The 15,099-nt window shown below is 45.2% G+C and overlaps 1 protein-coding gene across 1 annotated transcript; it reads left to right on the forward strand.

The window, feature by feature from the left end:
* The first annotated feature begins 1,035 nt into the window (after positions 1–1,035).
* On the forward strand, positions 1,036–9,539 carry nfil3-5 (nuclear factor, interleukin 3 regulated, member 5). The gene is made up of 2 exons (XM_037471586.2): positions 1,036–1,417; positions 5,698–9,539. Exon 2 carries the CDS (start codon positions 6,193–6,195, stop codon positions 8,026–8,028), a length of 1,836 nt encoding a protein of 611 aa, XP_037327483.2. The 5' UTR covers positions 1,036–1,417; positions 5,698–6,192; the 3' UTR covers positions 8,029–9,539.
* Positions 9,540–15,099: the final 5,560 nt, after the last annotated feature.

The raw sequence follows: 15,099 nt of genomic DNA on the forward strand, positions 1-15,099 counted from the left end.
AAGGCCACCATTTCCCCCTAATGGTGCTGGTGGTGGTGGTGGTGTGTGTGTGTGTGTGTGTCTGTGTGTGTGCGTGCGTGTGTGTGGTGAATGGGTTCATGTGTTTGGTTTGAGACAAAGCAGGGGGAAGGGATGTGAGTGAAAAGGTTGGTTGGAAGGGAATGCGTGTCTGATACCAAACAGGGCTGACGTAATAGAATCTAGTGGAGTTGAGGACAACTAGCTCGACGGGATGATAGAAAAGCTCAAAGCACATAACACACGTCCATTTTCTGTCAAGATAAACAAAATGCTCAAAAGATGGAAGGATGAGAGTAAAAAGTAACATTGATCAAGTGATTAATGTTATATTATATAAGTCAGGGTGTTTATTTTCCAGTTATATTGAATTTTATCCGCATAATATCGGAGTACAATTTTTAATGCTAAAAAAGGAAATTGTTAACACCAGCATGATGAAGGCCCAATGTTTATTATTATTTACATTTTAATCATGCTAACATTATATTACAGAACATGGCAAATGAATCACTTGATGAATGTGGTATTTTAGTTCTAACACCAAAATATATCATATTATTGTCAATGTTTAACAATAACCTGATGAGCTTAAAGTGTGAACAAAGAGATAAACTGTCGTCCACAGCAACGACAACTGGGTTAACGTTCAAATCTATCACGGCTTTAAGTTTCACAGCTTTTTAAAAAACAAAACAATATATTTTACACAGAATATTGAACAGTTCCTAACTGTTGAAGGTCCACAGTTGTACTGAAAGAAATATACATACAAATACAAATCATCCCCAGGATGCAATATCGTAAGGGCAGAGACAACAGTGACCCCAGACTCAAAGGACATGCTGCTGCATTCTATTATTGGACCTCTCCTGATACCCAAAACGCTTTCATGGTGCATGTTATAAACTCCCTCGAAAGAGATCATGTTTCTTCGCGGAGGAGACGGAGATGGAAAAATGAGAGATAGAGAGAGGGAGAGAGAGAGGGGGGAGGGAGAGAGAGCGAGAGGGAGAGAGAGAGGGAGAGAGAGAGAGAGAGAGAGAGAGAGGACAAGAACGTGACGAGGCAGCCTAAGAGCTGTTATGCAACCGCTGACCTACTAACACACATCTCTCCAGCGAGGGAGCCGGAGAGAAACTGGAGCAAAGTGTCCGGCAGCACACACCACGCACAGGCAGCTCCAGCCAGGAGACACCAGCAGCCCCAGTGACTCCAGCGCCACTGCGCCCCCCGACCGCGCGACAACTACACGGAAACTTTGTTTTTCCGGGGGAGGTTTTTTTTGTTGTTGCTACAGGCGCAAACGAAAGGAGGGAGAAAAAAAACGGGAGAGAGCTTTTGTGTTTGGGGGAAGCAGGATTTTTTTCTCCTCCCCGCCGCTCCAGGACATGGAAAGGTATGTTAGGGCTGAGCGGAAGGCTTTTTGTCTTTGTCTCTTTGTCTCGTGTGTTTGCTCTTTGCTCGGCGGGGTCGTATTTGAACGTGTTTCGGCGGTGCGTCGAGGACGTGATGCTTACGGCCGGTTATTGTTCACATGGCGCCGGTCGGATCCTCCGCTCGCCCGTGACTTTGAGACGTCTGCTTTTTTTGGCGGGGGGGGGGGGGGTCAGCAAACTGCGGGGCTAATATGGCACTTTGTTGCGTTTTTTTACGATTGTTTTTTTTTTTTCAAGTGGTATTTAAAGAAGAAAAAAAACGGAACCGAAAACGTGGTTGGGCCACGTCCCACGTTATGTGTTCAATGTCAAGGCGAGGTTATTCCCCGCATGGGGGTGTTTTCCAGGGAATGGGGCTGACGTCGCTCTGTGTTGTCTGGTTGATACAGACACACAAGGCACTAGCTTTATTAGCTCCTACACGTGGCACGGGGCTGTTTGTATGTGTATGGAGCTCATATGTAGGTCACTGGATCACCGTGGCTGCTGTTATTCCTTCCTCTTTTTGGGGTGGACGCCCGATGCGAGGATCTGCGTGGATGAGCTAAAGCGGGGCTTCTTTTAGGCTGCTATTCCGTACAAAAGGGCACTGCTCGTGCCACCATTTCATTATATATAAACCAAAACTCACGCCAGAGAGGTTACACGATATTTTTAAAGATATTGGTTTAAAATACGTCTAACATTAATGGGGTTTTCAGGATAGATTATCAAGGTTATTCACAGGTTACACAATTTCTAAGTGTATCACAGAAATACTACATGGGTAAAAACCTAATTGCAACAGTAATATATGCATGCTTTCTTAAAATGTTTTGTTTTATGCGTGTTTATCTAAAAAAAAATCCCCTTTCCCCAAATATTCAAAGCATTTCACATAACTAGCAGATTTGCAAGTTCAAAGGAGAGACAAAATGTCTGATTTTGATTCAAAGCGAGTCACGCTGTGATTTCCTCCTTTTTTTTTTTTTTTACTCATGAGGTGTGTTAAGCCAAGCACAGAGCTGGGCTTTGGGGGGGTATGACATAACCAGCACACAGCAGGGAGAAGCAATAAACAGCAGCTCTCTCTCTCGCGGGACATGAGGCCTGTAATTGATTCCCGTTCACACCCGGCTCTTTCTTCCCCTCAGTCACACCTAAAATTAACACTCCGTCCCTGTCGTTGAAACAGATAGATATTTTAGAAATTCTTTCAGCGTTGACGTAACACAGCTGCTGGGCGGCTACGAGTTATTTTTAACTTTCCCCTTCCCAAGAAAAAGATAACATAACATGAAAGCTAGAAGTAAATTCTTCAACCAAATAATCCTCTTTTTTTTGTCTGGCACAGGAAGCTCGCGTCCTGAGACTCTGCTTCACTTTGTTGAGAAATTAGAACGTGAACATCCAGGACGTGATGCAATGTAAATGGAAAACTCTTGTCTGGAGAAAGGCAGTCAGAGTTCGGGTGTGCTGTTGGTCCTCTGCCTGCCAGCTGGTAGTCTGGTTTCAGAGAGCGTCCCAGCTCTGTGAATGTAGGTCAGACCTGTATCTGGCTGAGGAGACACATGAGAAATACAGTTTAGTGTCTAGTAATCAATATATAGGTCACGTGTTACCAGTTGATCAAGTAAGGTTCAAAACACTGAGGATTCTGAAAATATTTTTTTTCATTTTAATGAAAAAAAGAAAAATAGCTTTTCTTTGTCCCATATTACCTGAAGGAAAGTATTAAATGGCACTCCGAAAAACATCTCACTTGTGCTGGAATGTCTGGATTCTTGTCTCCTATTTTTGTTTCCCAACACAAAGCTATGTTGCAAAATGGTGGCCCTTAGCTGGGGCCCCTCCACGTGTGTGGTGTTGGATCACTTCAAAGATGGAGGAGGGGAAGAGGATGCCTTGAGCTTTACTCACACTTGCCTTAGAGGAGGTCAGAGGTGAGGCATTCCTCCTGGCAAGTGCCTGGTGACTACTTTGGACTTGTGTTTACCGGAGCCCAAACCCCTGAGAACAAACTGCTTACAGTAACCGCAGTGAATCATCTGTTATACATTAGGAAATGAGCCAATTACTCAATGTACCGTGCGCAGTTTATCTTTATTTTCCAGCTCAAGTCTTTTATTCAGAACACAACGTGCACACAGGACACTGAAAGGTGGAGATTGCGCGGCACTCACAGACACAGCCAGTAACCTGTAGCTTGTGCTGCGATGTAATATGCGTGTGTTACACGAGCTTTGCTCCGCAACAAGAGAAATTCAGAGCACGTACGTTACGAGCAACAACAGCAGCCCCTCCCCATGCAGTCCTAAGAGAGAGCCTGTTACGTGTGGATTTGGCTGCAGCGATGGGTGTGTGCTCTGACGTCAATGCCGTCTCTCACCATTGTTTTTTCATCTGGCACTGATGCATTAGACGTTCTAAGGTTCTAAGGGATTACTGTTGCATGAAAATCTCTAGTGCTTTCAAGCAATTATATTTTTAGGCCGGTGACGAACACAAGTTTGTGTTTTTTTTTTTAATTCTGCTGATTTTCCACCAAACAAATTACTTGATGAGCTTCCTCCTTCACCCCTTTCTGTCACGCTATTTATAGAGTGCTCTCTAATACCCTCTTTCCCAATCCTGGCCTCCCTCCCTTTCAGTCCCACTGACCTATTTTATGGCACACCGTCAAAGACCAGAGTGTTTACTGCTAAGCGTCGTTTCTAGGTCAGTGGGACAGCGCAGACGTATGCTTCCTTCACGCACGCCTTTGTCCCCCCCCTCCATCGCCCCTCCCCTGTCTGCTAGTCTTAGGCTGGGGAGCGAGGGTGGGTCTGACCTTACATTTTTCCACATGTGTTCGGCATATCTGTACTGCAGCTCTTGAACAGAAGGAGGCGGACACCAGCCTTGTTTTGGCATTGAAGGGAAAATTCAGTTGAGAATGTAGCTTGCACAGCATTTGCAGGCTTCGCCCTTGAGTTACAACACAACTGAAGCGGATAAATAAATGGTTAACTGCTTAAAGCAGCATTCCCGCGATTTGAAGGTCTCAATGTGGGTTTTCTGAATGGGAGATTATTTAAAAAGGTCATTGACTGTGGGGGAAGCAGATAAATGCTCTAACCAGTCTAGAGAAGATGCACTTTAGATCAAATAGTTATGGCATTGACTCACAGATGAGAAGTAAGTGGTTTGGGATTTGGGAACTATAAATTGCAGCTCAGTGAAAGCAGGTCAAGTTTTGTTTAACTGAAGTACCTTTGTTCCACTCGCTTTGGGATTTGAGTGTTTTTTTTGGCGCTCTTTTCATCAGATGAAATAATTGGGAAATACGGTGGAGCACCGTTGTTCAGGTCTTTGCGCAGCTTTAGAACCAGAGGAACCCGTCCAGCAACAAGGGCAGATCTAGTTATTACATAACATCTGCCCGTGCTACATTGAGCCCCGATTTTAACGCAAAAACAGGTTGGGTGGGCAAGGCTTCCTGTTGATGTAAACCCAGTGACAGTGTGTATGGATGTTCAGCAGATAGTGGTGTAAATTCAGACGTGGGGAGACCTGAGAACCTGAGAGATTGGTCTTATAGACATAGACACACACTGCCAGATGTGTGTCCACTCCCATCGGACAATTTAGCCCCCTGCGACCACTTCCAAAATCTAGTCCCTCGTGGTGCATTTTAGACCATAAAATATAAGAGTACAATTGTAAAATCACGTTATTTGTTTAATAACTTACTTAACCATAATTACCTGAAGTATAATTACAATATGTCATAGTGATGATGCATACATTCCTCATTCATTGCCTGCCTCCTTCATCTCTATATCTGTCAGTCTCTGCAGAGCTGGCATCAGGTCATCCTGGCTCAGTCCTGTTATGTGACTATGACAGCAGCGTCTTACACAAGAGCTCTGCAGCAGAAGCAGTAGCATCAGCACATCCAGGTTGTTTAATCCCAGCTACAGTCACACAGCGCGCTGCGACTCAGACACCCCTCGAGTCTGTGAGGCCAATACAAGACATAGACAAACATTACCTAATATCGTAGGTTCACGTCATTCATTTGTTTGGAACAGGTTGATTTGCGTTGAACCAATTGTGTATGGATCTCAAACCTTTGCAGTTACTCTAAATAGTTCATAAGTCTAATCTTACCTGTCTGAATTGTGCATGTAAATTGCAAACAGAGGTTTTCTACAGCTCATCTAACACTTTCTCTCTCCCTCTCTTCCCCTCCCTTTTTCTCCCCACCTCCATAACCCAGTTAGTGGTCAGCAAACGGCAGCAAAGCAGCTGGATCCTTGGGGAGCCCTGAACCACACGGACTGACCTCCATCCTCTGTAAGACACGCAGAGGAATTGTGTTGCAGCTTGACTGGCGTCTCGGCTCTGGTGAAGATAACTCAAAATTACCCGTCCACTGAGACGACTCCCGTCCGATCACCTGGAAACACAAACTGGTTTCGTTTTTTTAGGTTCCTCGTTACAAACACAAGTTCAATGTCTAAGGTCTTTGTGGAGTTCCACCTCTTTTTGATCTTCTTGGCTTATATGGGCACTTGAACATTTTGCTCTCGAAAACGGAAATAAATGAGGCTATCCCCTTCAAGGAGCACAAATAACTCATCTTTAGGTTTTTACCGATCCCACAACTTAGGTAAAACCACTTAGTAGAGCAGAAGACTCCTACAGTTTTACATAGTCTCCCTTTCCCCCTTTACCCTTTGCTTGTTACACTCTTGCCCCTAGCTGGGAAAAAATGGAAAGTCCCAACATACACATCCCATCCACCAGCAACAAAAATGCCATGGAGGTCGACACTTTTTCCTCCTACAGCGGCAGCCTCCCATCCCCGACTCCCGAAGGCGGAGCGCGGATGAGCCGGCAGTCTAAAGGCTCCAAGTCCAGTGCGAGCTGCCGTCGCAAGCGAGAGTTTATTTCTGATGAGAAGAAAGATGCCTCCTATTGGGAAAAACGGAGGAAGAACAATGAAGCAGCCAAGCGGTCAAGGGAAAAGCGCCGCCTCAATGACATGGTGCTGGAGAACCGGGTCATGGCGCTGAACGAAGAGAATGTTCGCATAAAAACGGAGCTCCTCCAGCTCAAGTTGCGCTTTGGCCTCATCAGCACAGCCTCTTACATGGAAAAAAGTCAGCAGATCTCCAACAGCGCAGCTGCAGCTGCAGCTGCTGCTGCTGCTGCAGCAGCCAGCAGTAGCAGCAACGGCACCCCAAATAGCAGCGCCTACCTCTCAAGCAGCGGCTACTCCAGTGCGTCCCAGGTGATGCTGAATTCGGACTCATCGGAGACCGAACAGTCCAGTCGAGGCGAGCGCCACGGCATGCTCCACCAGTACTCCCCCCGGGGCTCCGTCTCCGACATGTCTGACGGCTCCTCCAGAGACAGCCCCGAGCCCATGGGCTTCAGCATAAAGACAGAGCCCTCAAGTGTGGACATGACCAGACTGGAAAGCAACGAGGCGTCCAATGGCGGGGCTTACCACGGCAACCACACCGCGCTGGTTTCTCCCCATCAGCAGAGCGCGCCGTTGGCCGAAAGCGCCATGGACTACCAGCACCACCAACGGCAGCAGCGCCACATGGAGGCCTCCAGTCCGGCCCCTCCGGCCACCTCTGCGCAGAGGAGCGTCATCTTGTACCGCTCCAGCAGCGGCTGTTACCCCATGGAGACCCAACGGCCCGAGGACCAGCAGAACAGACCGCCGCAGCCCGCACAGCACTCCTCAAACAAGTTCTCGGACTGCTCGGCGACCATCACAGAGGTGGCTGAGAAACTAGAGAGGACAAAAACCATGGACTCACCCGAGTACGAATACACCAATGCTCATGCGGAGGCCGCAGAGGAGCTGCAGACCAGTTACAACGCCGACGGCCAGCAACAGCACCAGATTCATCACGGCCACTACAGTTACCAGAGTCAGGAGAGAAGTCTGCAGCACGCAGAAAGCCACCAGAACCCCTTCGCCCCAGATCTGATCCACAACACTGAGGAGGGCAAGTCCTCTTTCCCACAGCACAACGGCTACCTCAACACACTGCACGAAGACCCCCCCGTGCTCACCTACGAGGGAGGCCCGCTAGCCGGCGGTTTCTTCCAGGAGAACTCCTGCACTAAAGACACCTCATCCAGCGACGGGGACCCCCGCAGCTCTGATAAGGAGGGCTCCACAGACGACGAGTCCCCTTCCTCCTCCTCGGACATCAGCAGCTACCACCAGAAGGAGGCGGCGGCCGCTGGCTCGCACGGCGAGCTCCAAGCCGAGGTCAAGGGCACTGCCCTGCCCCACAAGCTGCGCCTCAAGTACAGAGCTCTGTCCAACGGGGCAGCGGGACTGCAGATGGAGGCGACGGTCAACACCTCCATGTCCCCCTCTCCCACTTTGCCCCAGCACCCTTACTTGGCTCTACCCAGCAACCCTCACAGCAGCCAGACCAGCGGGGAGAGCAAAGAGGTGGAGAATGAGGCAGAGTACGCGGAGGAGCTCGACCCTTTGGATGACAGGGCGGAGGCTAGAAAGGAGGGAGGGAAAAAGGGATCCGGCAGCAGAGGTGGTCGCAACAAGAAGCGAGAATAAGGACGAACGGGAGCATTTTCCTGTGACATACCGTACAACCATGACTCACGTCGCCACCTTACAAGACGGACAGTACACCTGTGTGAGGTGCAGTTAGGATGTGGTTTCACTGTGTCACCTATTCCACTGTTGCTCTTCGCCTACCTCCCACCTATCCCTCCTTTGAAAAGGATGGACTATTGCTTAAAGAGGCAGGGGTCAAAATGAAACTTCACAGCTGGGGACCGGGATATTTCCCGTTGAGGAAAATTCGTTATTCAATTATTCGTATTTGTAAATTGCCTTGAGAGCTGGTCAGCATTTATAGTGGCATTATGGGAACATTCCTTTGACCAAAGAATACACATCCTTCCTGTAGTGTTTTCCTTTTTTTTGGCAAAGAATAAGTCTCTTACTTCCCCTGAAAAAACTAGTACCATTTAATCCTCCGTCCTCTTACCATCTGCACACACAAGTCCCCATCACTTCTGCAGCACTTAGATTGTATATTACTGTGACATACATTTGCATATAAGGAGTATATATTTTAAGAAGAAAAATGTGGCAAAAAACAAACATAAAATGAATCAAAGCATTGGGTTGAGGAAGTCATAGACTTAAAGGTGATTAATCGGTTCATGTTGAGACACCTTGTACAGACGCTCTTTGTCTTGAAAGATTTTTTAGAAAAGTATGGGCCCCAACTTGTAAAAAGAAAAGAAAGGTGCACTTCTTTTTTTCAAGTGTATCAGTCAGAAGATTCAGGTGCTCTGAGTTCTTTGTCGCCAGTCATTCGCATATCAGTCAAGGCTATGCAGTCACACATTGCTGTTTGCAAAACCTGACAAGCACAAGGCAAGTCCCGCCTGCCAGCCGCTCAACGAAAATCATCACATCTCTAATAGTGTCTGTCTAATAAATAAAATGACTCTCCAGTCATAAACCAGCAAAGCTGCTCTCTCTTCATAAGGTGCCTCTTTATTGTGTTGTCACTTGTCCCTACTTGGCCAATGTCTTACGGGCCCCTCACCTCTGCACTGAGTTGTTTTAGCTACAGTAGCTGCAGTAGATCATACAGTGTGTACAAGTTTAAATGTTTCACGTCTTGGTGCCTGCCTCTGGCCACTATGTATAAATGTAAAGTTGTCTCTATCTCTTGTATACTGATGTCCTTATTTTATTATTATTTTATTAATATTGTTATTTTCTATTATATTCGGTTATTGTTTGAGCTATTATTATGTGCATTTTTCGTTCATCCTGTTGTGACATTTTGCTCTATACTGTTCCTGGTTGTGCTGTGTATTTACCCATAAGGCCCTTTCGCCCCGGTTACCATTTGTACCATTTGTGATCGTATAAACTTTGTTGTTTGCCGAAAGGCTTTCCGAAAATGGGAAAAAATTAAATTTGAATAAGACCTATCCAGAAGTGATTATGTATTGCTCTATTTCATGTGGAAATGCAAAATGGTTACAGAAACACTCGTTTTGGATTGTGAAAAATAAAAATAAAATGTTGTTGAATTTGAATATTCTCTTTTGATCTTTTTGAGTCGCTCTCGTGAAATGCACAGTGAACAGGACATGTTCTCTTACTGGTAGAGGACCAACCAGTCGATTCACAGCTCACGGGCAGCAACATTTCAGTCTGCCAGTACGGCTCAGTGTGAAACAACGCAGCCAGAAAAACCTCACTGGTTTCCCAAGTCGTCACTATATTCCGCCCGCATACTGGCAGAGACTCAGTGGGACGAAACAAGTCGGAACAACACTGAGTGGTACAGCAGTACAGGCAAAACCTCAGTCTGAATATGTAATGTAATATATATGCTTATGCAAAATATACACAACTTTAATGAAAGCCAAAAAGCACACAATTCAAATTGTTGAAAAGTAATTGAACTGGTTGCAAGTAGGATACAGGGGTCAAAAACAGATTTACATAATGTAAATAAAGGCACCTTAATAGACAAAGTGCAAAAAAGGGATTTAACATTGACATAGTCCTTTCAGAAAAGTTAATGCTAATTAGGATTAGTAACATGGATTACTATGATGTGAACTAATTGGTTTGTGGATCTTTAAGAAAGTAACACCTTTACAACACTGTTAGAAAATGATATAACAATGTTTCGTTTGAAGCTCTGGTCAAAGCTTAAAAGTTAAAAAAATCTTAACAAATTAAAAAGCTCAAGAAATCCGTAGAGTTTTGAGAGAGTTTAAGAGAGTTTCAAAGTGCCATAGTTGGGATGTATCCGGAATAATCAGGAAGTTAAGTTAAATAAACTCAGATAAAGTGAGTCACTGAGAACGGCTCGTGGCTTTATAACCACATACCAAGCGGTAGTACATCAACTAGTACTTCCGCAAAATGACCTAATAGCTCTCCGTCTCTGATGTACTGCACGAAGGAGCAGGTACTTTTACAGATATGCTTATAGGTTGGACAAAAGCAGGGAACACAATCGCAGAATGTAACGTTGGGAAACAACCATAAACAAGTTACACAACGGCCTTGGGAGAAACTGCAGACGCCATCTGACCGTGCTGCTGATGAAGCAACCGCTCCCGGGAATGGGCAGAGGGCCCCACCGACAAGGGTTACACAAGAGCCATTAGGGGAACAAGAGCCTATCAGATACAGACGTGTTGCAACCTCAAGGAAACGCCCAAATCTTCTTGAGAATCTTGGGGAAGAGTCAACAAAGACTTTATTTGTTCATCCTTACATGTTGTGACGCAATAAAAAGGGCACCCGCCTACACTCCCCTGCATCTCAGTTTCAGATGAACTGCGGGAGGAAATAGAGATGTGTGCGGGAAGCAGCTGGCCACTGATGGACTTGAGGTCACCCACCACGGAGCTATGGTGACATTCCTGAGAAAACAGCAGTGCTTCGAAGTGTCCTTGCGTCAATCTGTCTCCTACACCTTCCCCTTCCCTCCCTCCTTCCGCTCAGTGTCTGCCGCTCTCTCTCTCTTTGCCCCCCTTCTTTTTCCAACCCATCGTTGAGCTGTAAAAGCTGCTTTGTGTTGTGCGGAAACGGGCCAGGAGAGTAAAAGTAGGTCAGGGAGGAGGGATGTGAGAGGATGGGGGGGAAAGAGAGAGAGAGAGAGAGGTTAGTCAGAGAGGGCTGAAGGGGGGAGGGAGGGTTACGTCACATGCTTCTACCGTCTAAACTTGAAGTAACTACTTATGAAGAAGCTCTTTCTTGTTGCTGCCTGAGAACAGCACACACACACACACACACACACACACACACACACACACACACATACACACACATACACACACACACACACACAAACACACACACACACGTTATATTGCTGCATCAGTTTGCATTTAAACTTTGCAGCTAAACCTTTTCGTTTAAGTTAGACACACAGACTCTATATTGTCTCACATCTATTTGGAAGATAAATTGGAAATACCCATAATTGTCATATGATTGTAGATCGTTATCACAACCATCATGGGTTCTAGTGACGTCTTATGAAAGACTGAAGATGTTATTGCTTGTATTCATTTATTTACTGGAAGTTGGGGCATTAAATTTTATGGCTCCAGGATCCACTTTAATAATGATCTCTCGTATGGTAGTGACTTAAGATGTAACCAGCTGACAAATGTCCTTTGGATCTTCTAAAGTAGGATAAACTGCTCATTTTAGTTTGATCGAATTCAGATTTTTGTCTCAATGTTTTCCCACACAAACCATTTTAATCCGACAATCTCACGGGTGTCCGACCCCGGATTTTAAACTTTGTACTGTGCAGAGAGTGAATGAAGGGTTTAAGTCATAAAGTGAGTGAGTGTGCGTGTGGTTGTGAAAGAGGGGAGCGGGGGGGGGGGTCTGCCCTGCGCTCCATGCAGTGATCAACAGCCCTGGCTGGTTATGTAACTGATGCTGCAGTTTGTAGGTCAGCAGCACAGGGAGAGGCAGGGACGGGGTAAGAAGGATGGAGTCGGAGAGTGTGTTGCTGTGTGTTGCATTAGTGTTTCACACTTCTATCGATCTGGTTTGGGTCATTTTAGCCCGTTTTCCATACACATGGTGTGCAGGTTTTGTCCCGCCGAGCAGACGTCCAACACCATCGCTCACTGCTGACGTCTCTGCTGACGTCTCTGCTGAAGGAGACTCAAATTCACAGGCTGGGAAAGTCAAACTGACCGATCTTTGAACATCAACTCAAGGGTGTTCATGTATCTGAGGGTTGCTTTTTGAAATCCAATCTTTACAAAGTTTTATATAACAGGATGTTCTGTCCTCTAAAGGAAATAATAGCAAAAGGAAAATATTTCATCACATCAAATAACAAATAAAATAAACTTGAAGCATCAACTTGCAATAAAAGTCAAATGAAAGTATGGTTTACGTTTTGTATTACCTTATTTGCAAGAGCCTTCATCATTTCAAGTTTTTGAAGATATTTTTCTTATTAAATAACAAAAATGTGTTATGAACTATAACTTTAATTTCCCAAATGTCTAACTTAAAAGCTGTTTAACTATCTAACTCTATATTGACAACAAGGAACAGAGACCTGGTGAGGCACCGTCTTATCTTAAAGAGCTTGTTACACCGTATTGTCCTACAAGGCATCTACGCTCCATAGATGCTGGGCTACTTGTGGTTCCTAGAGTTTTAAAAAGTAGGATGGGGGCCAGAGCCTTCAGTTATCAAGCTCTTCTTTTGTGGAACCAGCTTCCACTTTCAGTCCGGGGGGCAGACTCGGTCAGTTCATTTAAGATAAAGCTTAAAACGTTCCTCTTTGATATTGCTTATAGTTAGGGCTGGCTCAGGTTAGCCTGGACCAGCCCTTAGTTAAGCTGCTCTAGGCTTAGACTGCCGGGGGACTTCTTAGGACACACCGAGCCCCTCTCTCACTCTCACACTCTCACTCTCTCCTCCCACAATCCTCCATGCTTTATTAATGTACATCACTAATTAAGCTTCTTTCCGGGAGTTTTTTGTGCTTTCTCGCCTAGCAGGTCTCCGTGGATCATAGTTTCGTGCGGACCCCGGTTCTGACTCCTGGCTCATGGCTCTGCTGACACCTGCTGCTGCCATCATCATTACTTTAAATATGATTCATATTACTGTCATCAAAAACCAACATCTTTCTGCTCTCCCTCCCCACAGAAGCCTCTGTGGATGGTGGTTCGATCTGATGGAGGTTGTCCCTGCAGTGGTCCTGCCGTACACCTCTTCTGCTACTTGCAATTACTTGTATCATTTCAGTTAGAGAAATTGAATGTATTGTACATCTTTTACATTGTTGATTCTGTACACATGACATCCATTGCAGTCTGTCCATCCCGGGAGAGGGATCCCTCCTCTGACGTTCTCCCTAAGGTTTCTTCCCTTTTTTCCCCATTGAAGGGTTTTTTTCATATTTTGGGGAGTTTTTCCTGTGCCGATGTGAGGGTTTCGGGACAGAGGATGTTGCATGTGTACAGACTGTAAAGCCCTCTGAGGCAAATTTGTAATTTGCGATTTTGGGCTATACAAAATAAAATGAATTGAATTGAATTGAATTGTCAGAATCAGAATCGGCTTTATTGGCCATGTATGTTTACACACTCCATCGTACAGAGATATACAATAAACAACACAAATATTATAAATATGAAAAAAGATAACAAAATAGAACACAAAACCAAGCATAAACATGGAAGTGATTGTTAGATAAAACATTGAGTGTGTTGAAATGATGTTAATACTGGTCACATGAATCATGGTTTCTCGGAAGTTCTCCTGTTACAGAATAAATAAGTGTGGAATGCAGTTAATCAATCATTACGCCTTGCAGCATGACTGGACACGGAGAGTCTCTGTGAGGTTTATTAGAGCTGTTAATAAACTTTTTAAAACAATGTCATCCTCCATTTGTGGTATTGTTGCTGTAATTAAAATAAATATGTGGATATTGTAAATCACCTTCTGTGTCTCTTTTTGTTTGTGATTACTAGACTGCAGGTGCTTTTGAAATTTCCGTTCCTCTACACTTTTTTCCCAGTAGCATCTAAATTTTCATGTAAATACTCTATGTACGAGTTTAGCCAAATGAAAACGCCATAATCCAAACGTAGGTTGTATTTTGACTACCGTGCTTGTGGCTGAGATTCGGTAGACGCCTGCAGGAAGCCTGGAAGAGAAAACAGAGCCAAGGAGAAAAAAGACTCCTCTGCTGAACACGCTCGGCTGGCTGCGGTTCGAAAGAGTAACGTTGCATTAATCCCCGCCGCCGCTGTCCTACACAGCACTGGCAAATGGGTCAGTGAATGCACGTGTGTGCGCGTGTGCACGGCCACATTCGTGTACACTAATGGCGTGCCAACTTCAGTGACAAACACAGAGACACACACACACACACATAAACACACATATTATACAAATGGATTTACATCACATTGTAAAAGCAGTTTAAAAATAGGCCGCAAGAAAGTTGTGCACTTTGAAAATGAAAGCAGGCCAGTAGGAATGACGTGTGTGTGTGTGTGTGTGTGTGTGAGAGAGAGAGAGAGAGATGAATCAGCTCCATGTTATGCAATCCCAAACCGCTCTTGGGTCAAATTAACATTTCTTCTACCCTTGTGCTACAGGAAGTAGCCTGTTGCCATGCGTGTGTTTGTCCAAATTGAAGCGAAAGCCAGTGATACCCTTTTGGCATCAGGCAATCAATCATCTCACTGATGAATTTGTCCGGCTGCTGAGCCTCCACTTGTTTCCTGCTTGGTGTGTAGACAAATGGAGGTGCTGCCTCCATGTCTTGGTACGCTCCCACCAGCAGCCACTAGCTTAGCTTAGCTTAGCACAAAGACTAGTTCTGGTGTTTGTTGTTGTTTTCTCTAGTTGCCTGGCAATCTCACTGTGACAACTAGACTTGTGATCGTTGCTGCTCTCAGCCAAGAAATAGTCCAACACTTGTAATAATACCACAATAGGTCTTTGTACTCTTTTTGTGTGCTTTAAGAACCCAGACACAGACTTTTAACTATTGGCCCTTAGCGGTGCTCGCTGGCAGACGTTGTTCTTTGGGAAGGCCGGGCTGTTGCATTGAGTTTATATTCTTAATGCTAAGCT

This window comes from Pungitius pungitius, chromosome 9 (genome assembly GCF_949316345.1).
Source record: "Pungitius pungitius chromosome 9, fPunPun2.1, whole genome shotgun sequence".
NCBI lineage: Eukaryota > Metazoa > Chordata > Actinopteri > Perciformes > Gasterosteidae > Pungitius > Pungitius pungitius.